This window comes from Lineus longissimus, chromosome 2 (assembly GCF_910592395.1).
Source record: "Lineus longissimus chromosome 2, tnLinLong1.2, whole genome shotgun sequence".
NCBI classification, from domain to species: Eukaryota; Metazoa; Nemertea; class Pilidiophora; order Heteronemertea; family Lineidae; genus Lineus; species Lineus longissimus.
The window spans coordinates 2,538,001-2,550,528 of NC_088309.1; the positions used below are offsets into that span (position 1 = coordinate 2,538,001).

General features: G+C 44.5%; 1 protein-coding gene across 1 annotated transcript; it reads right to left on the reverse strand.

Moving 5' to 3' along the window:
* Positions 1–6,999: 6,999 nt before the first annotated feature.
* On the reverse strand, positions 7,000–12,528 carry LOC135483944 (uncharacterized). Its single transcript, XM_064765019.1, has one exon. It carries the CDS (start codon positions 12,526–12,528, stop codon positions 7,000–7,002), a length of 5,529 nt encoding a protein of 1,842 aa, XP_064621089.1.

The following is a 12,528-nucleotide window of genomic DNA, read 5'->3' on the forward strand; positions in this document are numbered from 1 at the left end:
TAGCTCGGTGATATTATAGATAATGTTCGTAGTTGATTTTAATGTTTGAATGGCTTTATCAAAAAAGTTTTTGGAAGCGAGGTCAACAGGGTCAAAAGAAATAGTCTTTGGCGCCAATGATGTCAGCAATGGCGAATTTGAATTGAGATTCGATTCCTTTGTAGTCGGAAGTGCGCAAGCACACGGCAATCGTATTTATTTAGCTCCGTGCACGTGATTTGAAGGGACAGTTTGGGTGTGGGATTTAGGTGACCAGGAAGATGATATGTAATTTGAATCTATCCGCCTGCAGCTCATCAGTGTAGTTACAAACTAAATGCTCAGCACTGATAATGAATTTAGCGCCGACATGGCAAACCATTCTCTGGAGTGCTCGAACACCTAAATCAGTGTGTAGTTCAGCTTGAAAAGTTCGGGTGAAGGGGTTTTCTTCGTGATAATATTCATAATGGTATAAGGTGGTGGTATAAGAGGGCCGGCGAACTGGAAGAAGAGGGAGCGTGCTTTGCATTTCTCATCAACATTCCTGGACAGGTGTGTTCCAAAATTTCATGAGTGGTGTATTAAAAGCGTTTACATCAATTAGGAACCTTGCGTCTGGTACACCCGCTTGTATCCGCGCCTGATAAACGGACATGAATGAATAATAGCGAGAACATTTTTCACAAATCTCGAAAAAATAGATTCGCCGGGGTTCGAACTCGTGACCAACCATTCCACAGTGTAACCGTCTAACCGCCGAGGCCATCAAGGCTTTAATGGTAGACCGGGATTTTCGTTGGTCAAGTCGTCGGCATATTGAAGAAGCGCCATGATTGTGACGAGGTTATACACTGGCGGAAGGGTAATTGGGTACAAATAGTTCCAAGCTAACCGTATAATTCGATAATGTGACAGTTATTTCTTGATATATCGCATTTATATAGCTCGGTGATATTATAGATAATGTTCGTAGTTGATTTTAATGTTTGAATGGCTTTATCAAAAAAGTTTTTGGAAGCGAGGTCAACAGGGTCAAAAGAAATAGTCTTTGGCGCCAATGATGTCAGCAATGGCGGATTTGAATTGAGATTCGATTCCTTTGTAGTCGGAAGTGCGCAAGCACACGGCAATCGTATTTATTTAGCTCCGTGCACGTGCTTTGAAGGGACAGTTTGGGTGTGGGATTTAGGTGACCAGGAAGATGATATGTAATTTGAATCTATCCGCCTGCAGCTCATCAGTGTAGTTACAAACTAAATGCTCATCACTGATAATGAATTTAGCGCCGACATGTCAAACCATTCTCTGGAGTGCTCGAACACCTAAATCAGTGTGTAGTTCAGCTTGAAAAGTTCGGGTGAAGGGGTTTTCTTCGTGGTAATATTCATAATGGTATAAGGTGGTGGTATAAGAGGGCCGGCGAACTGGAAGAAGAGGGAGCGTGCTTTGCATTTCTCATCAACATTCCTGGACAGGTGTGTTCCAAAATTTCATGAGTGGTATATTAAAAACGTTTACATCAATTAGGAGCCTTGCGTTTGGTACACCCGCTTGTATCCGCGCCTGATAAACGTACATGAATGAATAATAGCGAGAACATTTTTCACAAATCTCGAAAAAATAGATTCGCCGGGGTTCGAACTCGTGACCAACCATTCCACAGTGTAACCGTCTAACCGCCGAGGCCATCAAGGCTTTAATGGTAGACCGGGATTGTCGTTGGTCAAGTCGTCGGCATATTGAAGAAGCGCCATGATTGTGACGAGGTTATACACTGGCGGAAGGGTAATTGGGTACAAATAGTTCCAAGCTAACCGTATAATTCGATAATGCGACAGTTATTTCTTGATATATCGCATTTATATAGCTCGGTGATATTATAGATAATGTTCGTAGTTGATTTTAATGTTTGAATGGCTTTATCAAAAAAGTTTTTGGTAGCGAGGTCAACAGGGTCAAAAGAAATAGTCTTTGGCGCCAATGATGTCAGCAATGGCGAATTTGAATTGAGATTCGATTCCTTTGTAGTCGGAAGTGCGCAAGCACACGGCAATCGTATTTATTTAGCTCCGTGCACGTGATTTGAAGGGACAGTTTGGGTGTGGGATTTAGGTGACCAGGAAGATGATATGTAATTTGAATCTATCCGCCTGCAGCTCATCAGTGTAGTTACAAACTAAATGCTCATCACTGATAATGAATTTAGCGCCGACATGTCAAACCATTCTCTGGAGTGCTCGAACACCTAAATCAGTGTGATGTTCAGCTTGAAAAGTTCGGGTGAAGGGGTTTTCTTCGTGATAATATTCATAATGGTATAAGGTGGTGGTATAAGAGGGCCGGCGAACTGGAAGAAGAGGGAGCGTGCTTTGCATTTCTCATCAACATTCCTGGACAGGTGTGTTCCAAAATTTCATGAGTGGTATATTAAAAACGTTTACATCAATTAGGAGCCTTGCGTTTGGTACACCCGCTTGTATCCGCGCCTAATAAACGTACATGAATGAATAATAGCGAGAACATTTTTCACAAATCTCGAAAAAATAGATTCGCCGGGGTTCGAACTCGTGACCATCCATTCCACAGTGTAACCGTCTAACCGCCGAGGCCATCAAGGCTTTAATGGCAGACCGCGGGATTTTCGTTGGTCAAGTCGTCGGCATATTGAAGAAGCGCCATGATTGTGACGAGGTTATACACTGGCGGAAGGGTAATTGGGTACAAATAGTTCCAAGCTAACCGTATAATTCGATAATGCGACAGTTATTTCTTGATATATCGCATTTATATAGCTCGGTGATATTATAGATAATGTTCGTAGTTGATTTTAATGTTTGAATGGCTTTATCAAAAAAGTTTTTGGTAGCGAGGTCAACAGGGTCAAAAGAAATAGTCTTTGGCGCCAATGATGTCAGCAATGGCGAATTTGAATTGAGATTCGATTCCTTTGTAGTCGGAAGTGCGCAAGCACACGGCAATCGTATTTATTTAGCTCCGTGCACGTGATTTGAAGGGACAGTTTGGGTGTGGGATTTAGGTGACCAGGAAGATGATATGTAATTTGAATCTATCCGCCTGCAGCTCATCAGTGTAGTTACAAACTAAATGCTCAGCACTGATAATGAATTTAGCGCCGACATGGCAAACCATTCTCTGGAGTGCTCGAACACCTAAATCAGTGTGTAGTTCAGCTTGAAAAGTTCGGGTGAAGGGGTTTTCTTCGTGATAATATTCATAATGGTATAAGGTGGTGGTATAAGAGGGCCGGCGAACTGGAAGAAGAGGGAGCGTGCTTTGCATTTCTCATCAACATTCCTGGACAGGTGTGTTCCAAAATTTCATGAGTGGTATATTAAAAACGTTTACATCAATTAGGAGCCTTGCGTTTGGTACACCCGCTTGTATCCGCGCCTGATAAACGTACATGAATGAATAATAGCGAGAACATTTTTCACAAATCTCGAAAAAATAGATTCGCCGGGGTTCGAACTCGTGACCATCCATTCCACAGTGTAACCGTCTAACCGCCGAGGCCATCAAGGCTTTAATGGTAGACCGGGATTTTCGTTGGTCAAGTCGTCGGCATATTGAAGAAGCGCCATGATTGTGACGAGGTTATACACTGGCGGAAGGGTAATTGGGTACAAATAGTTCCAAGCTAACCGTATAATTCGATAATGCGACAGTTATTTCTTGATATATCGCATTTATATAGCTCGGTGATATTATAGATAATGTTCGTAGTTGATTTTAATGTTTGAATGGCTTTATCAAAAAAGTTTTTGGAAGCGAGGTCAGCAGGGTCAAAAGAAATAGTCTTTGGCGCCAATGATGTCAGCAATGGCGAATTTGAATTGAGATTCGATTCCTTTGTAGTCGGAAGTGCGCAAGCACACGGCAATCGTATTTATTTAGCTCCGTGCACGTGATTTGAAGGGACAGTTTGGGTGTGGGATTTAGGTGACCAGGAAGATGATATGTAATTTGAATCTATCCGCCTGCAGCTCATCAGTGTAGTTACAAACTAAATGCTCATCACTGATAATGAATTTAGCGCCGACATGTCAAACCATTCTCTGGAGTGCTCGAACACCTCAATCAGTGTGTAGTTCAGCTTGAAAAGTTCGGGTGAAGGGGTTTTCTTCGTGATAATATTCATAATGGTATAAGGTGGTGGTATAAGAGGGCCGGCGAACTGGAAGAAGAGGGAGCGCGCTTTGCATTTCTCATCAACATTCCTGGACAGGTGTGTTCCAAAATTTCATGAGTGGTGTATTAAAAACGTTTACATCAATTAGGAGCCTTGCGTTTGTTACACCCGCTTGTATCCGCGCCTGATAAACGGACATGAATGAATAATAGCGAGAACATTTTTCACAAATCCCGAAAAAATAGATTCGCCGGGGTTCGAACTCGTGACCAACCATTCCACAGTGTAACCGTCTAACCGCCGAGGCCATCAAGGCTTTAATGGTAGACCGGGATTTTCGTTGGTCAAGTCGTCGGCATATTGAAGAAGCGCCATGATTGTGACGAGGTTATACACTGGCGGAAGGGTAATTGGGTACAGATAGTTCCAAGCTAACCGTATAATTCGATAATGCGACAGTTATTTCTTGATATATCGCATTTATATAGCTCGGTGATATTATAGATAATGTTCGTAGTTGATTTTAATGTTTGAATGGCTTTATCAAAAAAGTTTTTGGAAGCGAGGTCAACAGGGTCAAAAGAAATAGTCTTTGGCGCCAATGATGTCAGCAATGGCGAATTTGAATTCAGATTCGATTCCTTTGTAGTCGGAAGTGCGCAAGCACACGGCAATCGTATTTATTTAGCTCCGTGCACGTGATTTGAAGGGACAGTTTGGGTGTGGGATTTAGGTGACCAGGAAGATGATATGTAATTTGAATCTATCCGCCTGCAGCTCATCAGTGTAGTTACAAACTAAATGCTCAGCACTGATAATGAATTTAGCGCCGACATGGCAAACCATTCTCTGGAGTGCTCGAACACCTAAATCAGTGTGTAGTTCAGCTTGAAAAGTTCGGGTGAAGGGGTTTTCTTCGTGATAATATTCATAATGGTATAAGGTGGTGGTATAAGAGGGCCGGCGAACTGGAAGAAGAGGGAGCGTGCTTTGCATTTCTCATCAACATTCCTGGACAGGTGTGTTCCAAAATTTCATGAGTGGTGTATTAAAAGCGTTTACATCAATTAGGAACCTTGCGTCTGGTACACCCGCTTGTATCCGCGCCTGATAAACGGACATGAATGAATAATAGCGAGAACATTTTTCACAAATCTCGAAAAAATAGATTCGCCGGGGTTCGAACTCGTGACCAACCATTCCACAGTGTAACCGTCTAACCGCCGAGGCCATCAAGGCTTTAATGGTAGACCGGGATTTTCGTTGGTCAAGTCGTCGGCATATTGAAGAAGCGCCATGATTGTGACGAGGTTATACACTGGCGGAAGGGTAATTGGGTACAAATAGTTCCAAGCTAACCGTATAATTCGATAATGTGACAGTTATTTCTTGATATATCGCATTTATATAGCTCGGTGATATTATAGATAATGTTCGTAGTTGATTTTAATGTTTGAATGGCTTTATCAAAAAAGTTTTTGGAAGCGAGGTCAACAGGGTCAAAAGAAATAGTCTTTGGCGCCAATGATGTCAGCAATGGCGGATTTGAATTGAGATTCGATTCCTTTGTAGTCGGAAGTGCGCAAGCACACGGCAATCGTATTTATTTAGCTCCGTGCACGTGCTTTGAAGGGACAGTTTGGGTGTGGGATTTAGGTGACCAGGAAGATGATATGTAATTTGAATCTATCCGCCTGCAGCTCATCAGTGTAGTTACAAACTAAATGCTCATCACTGATAATGAATTTAGCGCCGACATGTCAAACCATTCTCTGGAGTGCTCGAACACCTAAATCAGTGTGTAGTTCAGCTTGAAAAGTTCGGGTGAAGGGGTTTTCTTCGTGATAATATTCATAATGGTATAAGGTGGTGGCATAAGAGGGCCGGCGAACTGGAAGAAGAGGGAGCGTGCTTTGCATTTCTCATCAACATTCCTGGACAGGTGTGTTCCAAAATTTCATGAGTGGTATATTAAAAACGTTTACATCAATTAGGAGCCTTGCGTTTGGTACACCCGCTTGTATCCGCGCCTGATAAACGTACATGAATGAATAATAGCGAGAACATTTTTCACAAATCTCGAAAAAATAGATTCGCCGGGGTTCGAACTCGTGACCAACCATTCCACAGTGTAACCGTCTAACCGCCGAGGCCATCAAGGCTTTAATGGTAGACCGGGATTGTCGTTGGTCAAGTCGTCGGCATATTGAAGAAGCGCCATGATTGTGACGAGGTTATACACTGGCGGAAGGGTAATTGGGTACAAATAGTTCCAAGCTAACCGTATAATTCGATAATGCGACAGTTATTTCTTGATATATCGCATTTATATAGCTCGGTGATATTATAGATAATGTTCGTAGTTGATTTTAATGTTTGAATGGTGTCGGGGTAGGACTGTATAATTACTCAACTCTAACTCTTGTAATTCAATAAAACTGTCTATATTCATCTTCTCATCATAATATTCAGGTTTCTTTTCTTCATGTGCTCACAGCATCTCAGATGTCCTCCATCATTTTTTCTCAACACACTCCCCCCAGTGCTGCCACCTATGCTAATTACCTTGAACTACAGTGTGTCCCAAAAAACTAAACTTATACAGGTTGTCCCAATGCGACATACTCCCCTCTGAAATCTGAGCACCGAAAATTTCACGCTTACTGCAACACTGGCTAAAATATTGAAACGAATTATGCGAAATACCAACTGGCAAATATCGCTTGAACTATTCTCTCTACTCGTACTCCACAATTCGAATAAAGTATTTACTAAGTGAACGAAACCCTTAGTTGTATTTTCTTGTATATGTTGTAGTTCTCAATGCTCATAGAATGTCTCTAGTCACAATACTCCACTAACATTGGCTAATCTGGATCTGAATCGCTTTCAACATCCTCTGGCACAATGGTGGTCTCCAATAGCCTCAGCTTCTGTACTGGACGTCTCATCAATCCCGATTTCGTCTTCACCAGTACTGAGCGCACAAGACCGTCTCGTCCTGGAAAGATCTCCTCCACTCTTCCAAGCTTCCAATCCAGCTTCCTGGTGTTGTCCTCAGCGACTAGAACAACGTCTCCCTCATGAAGGTTATCTCGAACCTCAGTCCACTTCCTCAGTTGATTCAGCTCAGTCAAATACTCCTTCGTCCATCGATTCCAAAAGATCCTTGACAGGTGCTGATTATAGGCCCATCTCTTGCTCACTGCGACGGTAGTATGGCCTGCCAATGAGGCATCAGGCAGAACTTGTAGGCTCCGGCCAATCATCAGGTGTCCTGGAGTGATAGGCGACCAATCCTCTTTGTCTGCAGAGACACTAGTCAGGGGTCTAGAATTCAGTTGTGCTTCGATGTCCGAGAGTACAGTCTGCATCTCAAGGTATGTCAGGTGTGCTTTCCCAAGCACTCTCCTCAGTGGTTTCTTGACGCTTTGCACGAGTCTCTCATAGAATCCTCCGTGCCATGGGGCTCTCTCCGTGATAAAACGCCATGTTATTCCCTTTCCTGTTATCTCCTCATTAAGCTTGTTCTTTCCATTCTTCTGTTTGTAAAGAATCCTCAGCAAGGTGTCTGCCTTTTTGAATGTCTTTGCGTTGTCAGAGAGAATGAATACACATTTCCCTTTGCGATTCATCATGCGCTGCAGCCCAGCCATGAACTCTTCTGTAGTAAGATCTGGTGTGAGTTCCAGGTGCACTCCTCTAGTCACCATACACGTGAAGATCAGAATGTAAGCCTTCGTTGTCTCATCTCTGGACATCTTTACGTATAAAGGTCCTGCATAGTCTAATCCTATGTGCGTGAAAGGAAGACTCATGCTCACTCTTTCCACAGGCAGCGGCGCCATCTTTTGCTCAATCTCCTCTGGATCCTTACAAGCCTTGCACTTGTGAAGAATGCGTCTCACTTCCTGTCTCCCATGAATAAGCCAGCACTTGTTTCTCAAGAAAGCCAGGGTTTGTGCTGGTCCTGTGTGTAGGTTAATCTGGTGGTAGTACAGAACTAACTTATCCACAAATCGGTTGTGAGCAGGCAAGATGATGGGATGCTTAGTTTCCTCCGGCAATGGGGCGTAATGAAGACGACCTCCCACTCGCATCACTTGATCCTTCTCGTCCCACTCTGGGCTCAATGGAGCCAGTTTACTCTCCATGGTGACCTGTCGTCCGGCTTTCAATTCCTCAATATCCTCCTGATACTTGAGCGATTGAGCCCATCTGATCCAGTGCAGCTCCTCCTGACGTCTGTCATTGAGAGTTGTTCCTGGAATGCTTTTCTCCTTGTCAGTTTCTCTCCCCTCGTTTTGATCTCTCCCCTCCTTTCGGGACCTATGGATCCTAATCCAACTCCTCGCTCTGCTCATTACCCTGATGAACTTCTGGTATGATGAGAATTTCTCAATGTATTTCTCAGCAGCAGCAATATCCGTCTTGGCTACAGCAGCAATACCAATCTGACGAAGTTTGGGCTTGGCTTTCGAGTCAGCTATTTCCTCATCCTCCTTCTTGCTCTTCTCTTGTTCTGGCCACTGTTCTTCACTTTCAGTCAGGAAGGATGGACCATTCCACCACAATGAAGATTCAACCAGATTCTCAGCAGTAAGTCCTCGGGAACAAAGATCCGCAGGGTTCCATTTTCCTGGAACATGTCTCCAGTTGCAGGGTGGCACTAAGTTCTGAATCTCAGCTACTCTGTTTGCGACAAATGTTTGCCATTTGTATGGTGGCTTGCTTAACCAGTGTGTGACAACCTTGGAATCTGTCCAGCAATTCACTGAAGCAATCGGAAGCTTGAGCTCTCTTTCCACATACTTTGTTAACCTTGCTGTCACCAGTGATGCCATGAGCTCCAGTTCCGGGATGCTCCTCCTCTTTCCCAGGGGTGCTACTCTGGTCTTTGAGCTGAGTAGAGCAACGTGACGTCTCTCAGTTGAATCCTGGCTAGTCAAATAGACCACTCCTCCGTATGATGTCTCACATGCATCTCCAAAGCCGTGTAGGAAATATACTGGATCCTGGAAGTCAGCAGGCACAATACACCTCGGTATCTTGATGCTGTCCAGTAGTGTCACTTCAGATTTCCAGCGTTTCCACTCCTCCTCTATCTCCGATGGTAGCGCGTCGTCCCATCCTCCAGTTGTGACCCATGATTGTTGGAAAATTTGCTTAGCCTTGAGTACAAAGGGCGATAGCATGCCAAGTGGATCATAAATCCGATGGAGTTGTTTCAACACACTTCTCCTGGTCTCGATCTCCACATCCTCCATTTTGTCAACAAATGAGAACATGAGAACATCCTCCTTGGGTCGATATCTGACTCCCAGCGCCTTTGTTGAGATCTCTTCGCCAACCATCTTCTCTGTGAGCTCCGACGCGATGTCTTCCTTGGCAAGACCTGACAAAACTCCTGGTTTGTTGGATAGAAACTTCCTCATGTTCCATTCCGGGCTCAGAATCTCCTTCAGTCCAACTGCCAACTCCGCCACCTCATTATCCTCCTCATCTCCACTCAAAATATCATCCACGAAGATATTCTCCTCAATCTCTGCAGCAGCTTTTGGGTACTCCTCACGATGTGCCGCGACATGATCTAGCACAGTTTTGATGCTTGAGAATGGCGAAGACGTTAATCCGAAGGTGACTGTGGTCAATCTGAAAACTTCCGGCTCCTTATCCGTGTCCAAGTCTCTCCATAGGAATCTCTGGCTATCTCGATCTATCTCGTTCATACTTACCTGGAGGAACATCTTTTCGATATCCGCTATCAATGCAATTCTGTGGCGCCTGAATCGCATCAAAACTCCAGGAAGGTCAGGTTGCAGGGCAGGTCCTGGTAATAAGGTGTCGTTGAGTGATACTCCATCCCGGCCTCTCATCGATCCATCGAAGACGATTCTAACCTTTGTTGTCGTCTTGTCCTCTCTCACTACTGGATGATGGGGCAAGTACCACACACTACGATCCTCCGGCTCCTTTTCCTCACTCACTCGTTCCGCTCGACCTTTCTTGATCAACTCATTGATTTGCTCCTGGTATCTCGCTGACAATGTAGGATCCTTTTTCAGTCTCTGCTCCAGACTACCAAGTCTCCTCATTGCTTGTTGTTTGTTTGATTTCAGAATTTTATCCTTCCACTCCGGATGTTTCAACAATCCTGTCTCATAACCATCCTTGATCTTGATTGTTTTCTCCTTGTGCTGTCTCAGGGCTTCAGTCTCAAGCTCTGAGAGGTGCTGGTTTTTCTCATTTGGTAGGATCCCTATGTGCTCCGTCTCCCAGTGCTTGGTCGCGATGTCTATCTCGCTGGACAGTTGAAATGTTGAATGATTGACTGGCAACGTTGTGTGGCTTTCCTGATCAGCGGGACAGGTTCCGGACACGATCCAACCAATGTGACTCCTCTGCGCTGAAAGACTGTTTCCTGATCCAAAGACTCTCTTATCCTGTAAGATTTTCATTGAATCCTGGATTCCTAACAGAACATCCACCGATTGACGTTTTCTCGGGAACTCATCAGCTATCTGGAGGTCTCTCAGCTGTTCAATCTTTGACAAATCCTCATTGACTTCATTGATATCAGCACATGGATTTTCTAGAACATAGGCGATGATTTCGAACGTCTCTCCCTTCCATTTGGGTAGTATGCTCGACAAATGAAACTTGACTCGTTGGGTATCAAGTGTCATGACCTTTCCTCCTGCTAAGGTAAACTCTGCTGCAACTGGTTGACCATGCAGCTGCAAACTCCTTGCCATTCGCTTGCTGACAAATGTGGCTCCACTCCCTGAGTCAAAGAGAACTCGTCCATGTGCGACTGCATTCCTCGACTCCAATTTCGCTAGGCCTGTCTGTAACAGTACTTCACCATCTGTCTCTCTGGCTTTCACGAAGTAGTGGGGTGATTTCACGGTCTCCTCAGGCTTGTTACCATCTCCACTTGTCTCCTTTTCGCTCGATGTTTCCTGGTTGCTCCCAGTCTTGTTTCCTCCTTGCTTGTCGAAATGTAAGAGTGTGTGATGCTTCCTCGAGCAATTCTTACAGCTAGATGACCGACATGCATCCACAAAGTGAGTAGTCCGCAAGCAGTTGAAACATGCCTTTGACGCTTTCACTTTCTCAACTCGCTCTGACACAGGCATCGACTTCACTGTTGGACAACTTGATGAGAAGTGCCTAAGTTGACAGAATATGCACGATTCCTCCTTGTTGGGTTTCGGTGTCCTCTGAGATATCTGAAGAGCATGACCTGTAGGCTTCTTAGATTCCTTCTGGTAATCCTTAACCCACTTCTTCTCTTTCTCCTTCTCCTTCTCGGGTTTATCTCGTTTGCTTGGCTCCGTTCGCCTCGCAACCTTGACGGCATCTTGCAGCTTCTCCAAAAGAGTGTCGAAACGTATCGGTAATTCCGACGTCGTCCCCATCGACTTCTCCTCTTTGATTATCTCTCCATCCCATTTTTTGAGAAGTCCCTTTGGCAGTTTTGGTCGGACAAGGGCTGTAAAGATCCAGCTTGCCCTTACCACGTGTTTGTCATCTTCTGTTCGTTTCATGATGTAATTCCAGTTGGAATTAAGCAGGTTGTAGAGAGAATCAAGATCCTTTGCTGAGGGCGAACTGACAGCAGGCACTGCAGCAATCTCGTTCACTGCCTTCTGGATCTTTGTCAACACATCTCCGTACCTATTCTCCAAAAACTCAAGGATGTCATCTGAACTTGGATCCTTTAGTCCACTGATGAGTTTGGATACCTCTCCATCAACTAATGATATGACTATGTGGGTCTTTTCCACCTCGCTATAGCCTGGTTTTTCTAATTCAGTCTCTACCAGTTGTTTCCACTGGTCAAACAACTCGACATCACCTTTGAATTTCGGTATCTGAACATAACGCTTCTTGTGCGATAAGGTCCCTAGAATCCTTTCTAACTGATCACCAGAAATTCCTGTTTGTACTGATTCCAGGGTCTCCTTCATGGCGGCGGCAAAGTGCTCAGGTGTGAAAGTATCACTCGACTTCTCCGACGGGGTACGCCTCTCCTTCTCAGCATCCGCTTGCAGTTGTTGAACCATGGCAGAAATGTCGTAGTACTGGGTGCGATACCTCTCCTCTGACTCAGTCTCAACTCTCAAGGCTTCATCGTTCAGTTTCCCTAAATCAGGATGGAAGTCCACCTCAGTCTGTACGTCCTTCAATTCACCGTAGACCGCATTCAGCTCTTCCATGGCATTACCCGTTTTTCGCACGGCTGTCTCAAACTGGGTAACGCGATCTCCTTTGTCGTACAAGTTACATGCTTCCCTGTAATACCTTGTCACAGTGTTTTCCTGTCGAGTGTACTTCCCGCGACATATTTTGCGTTTATCACACAGTGATTGCAAGGTTGGTGGTTCACCCAT

Excerpts from the sequence above, each read along its gene's own strand:
- LOC135483944 (XM_064765019.1), bottom strand. The coding sequence starts at position 12,528 with ATGGGTGAACCACCAACCTTGCAATCACTGTGTGATAAACGCAAAATA.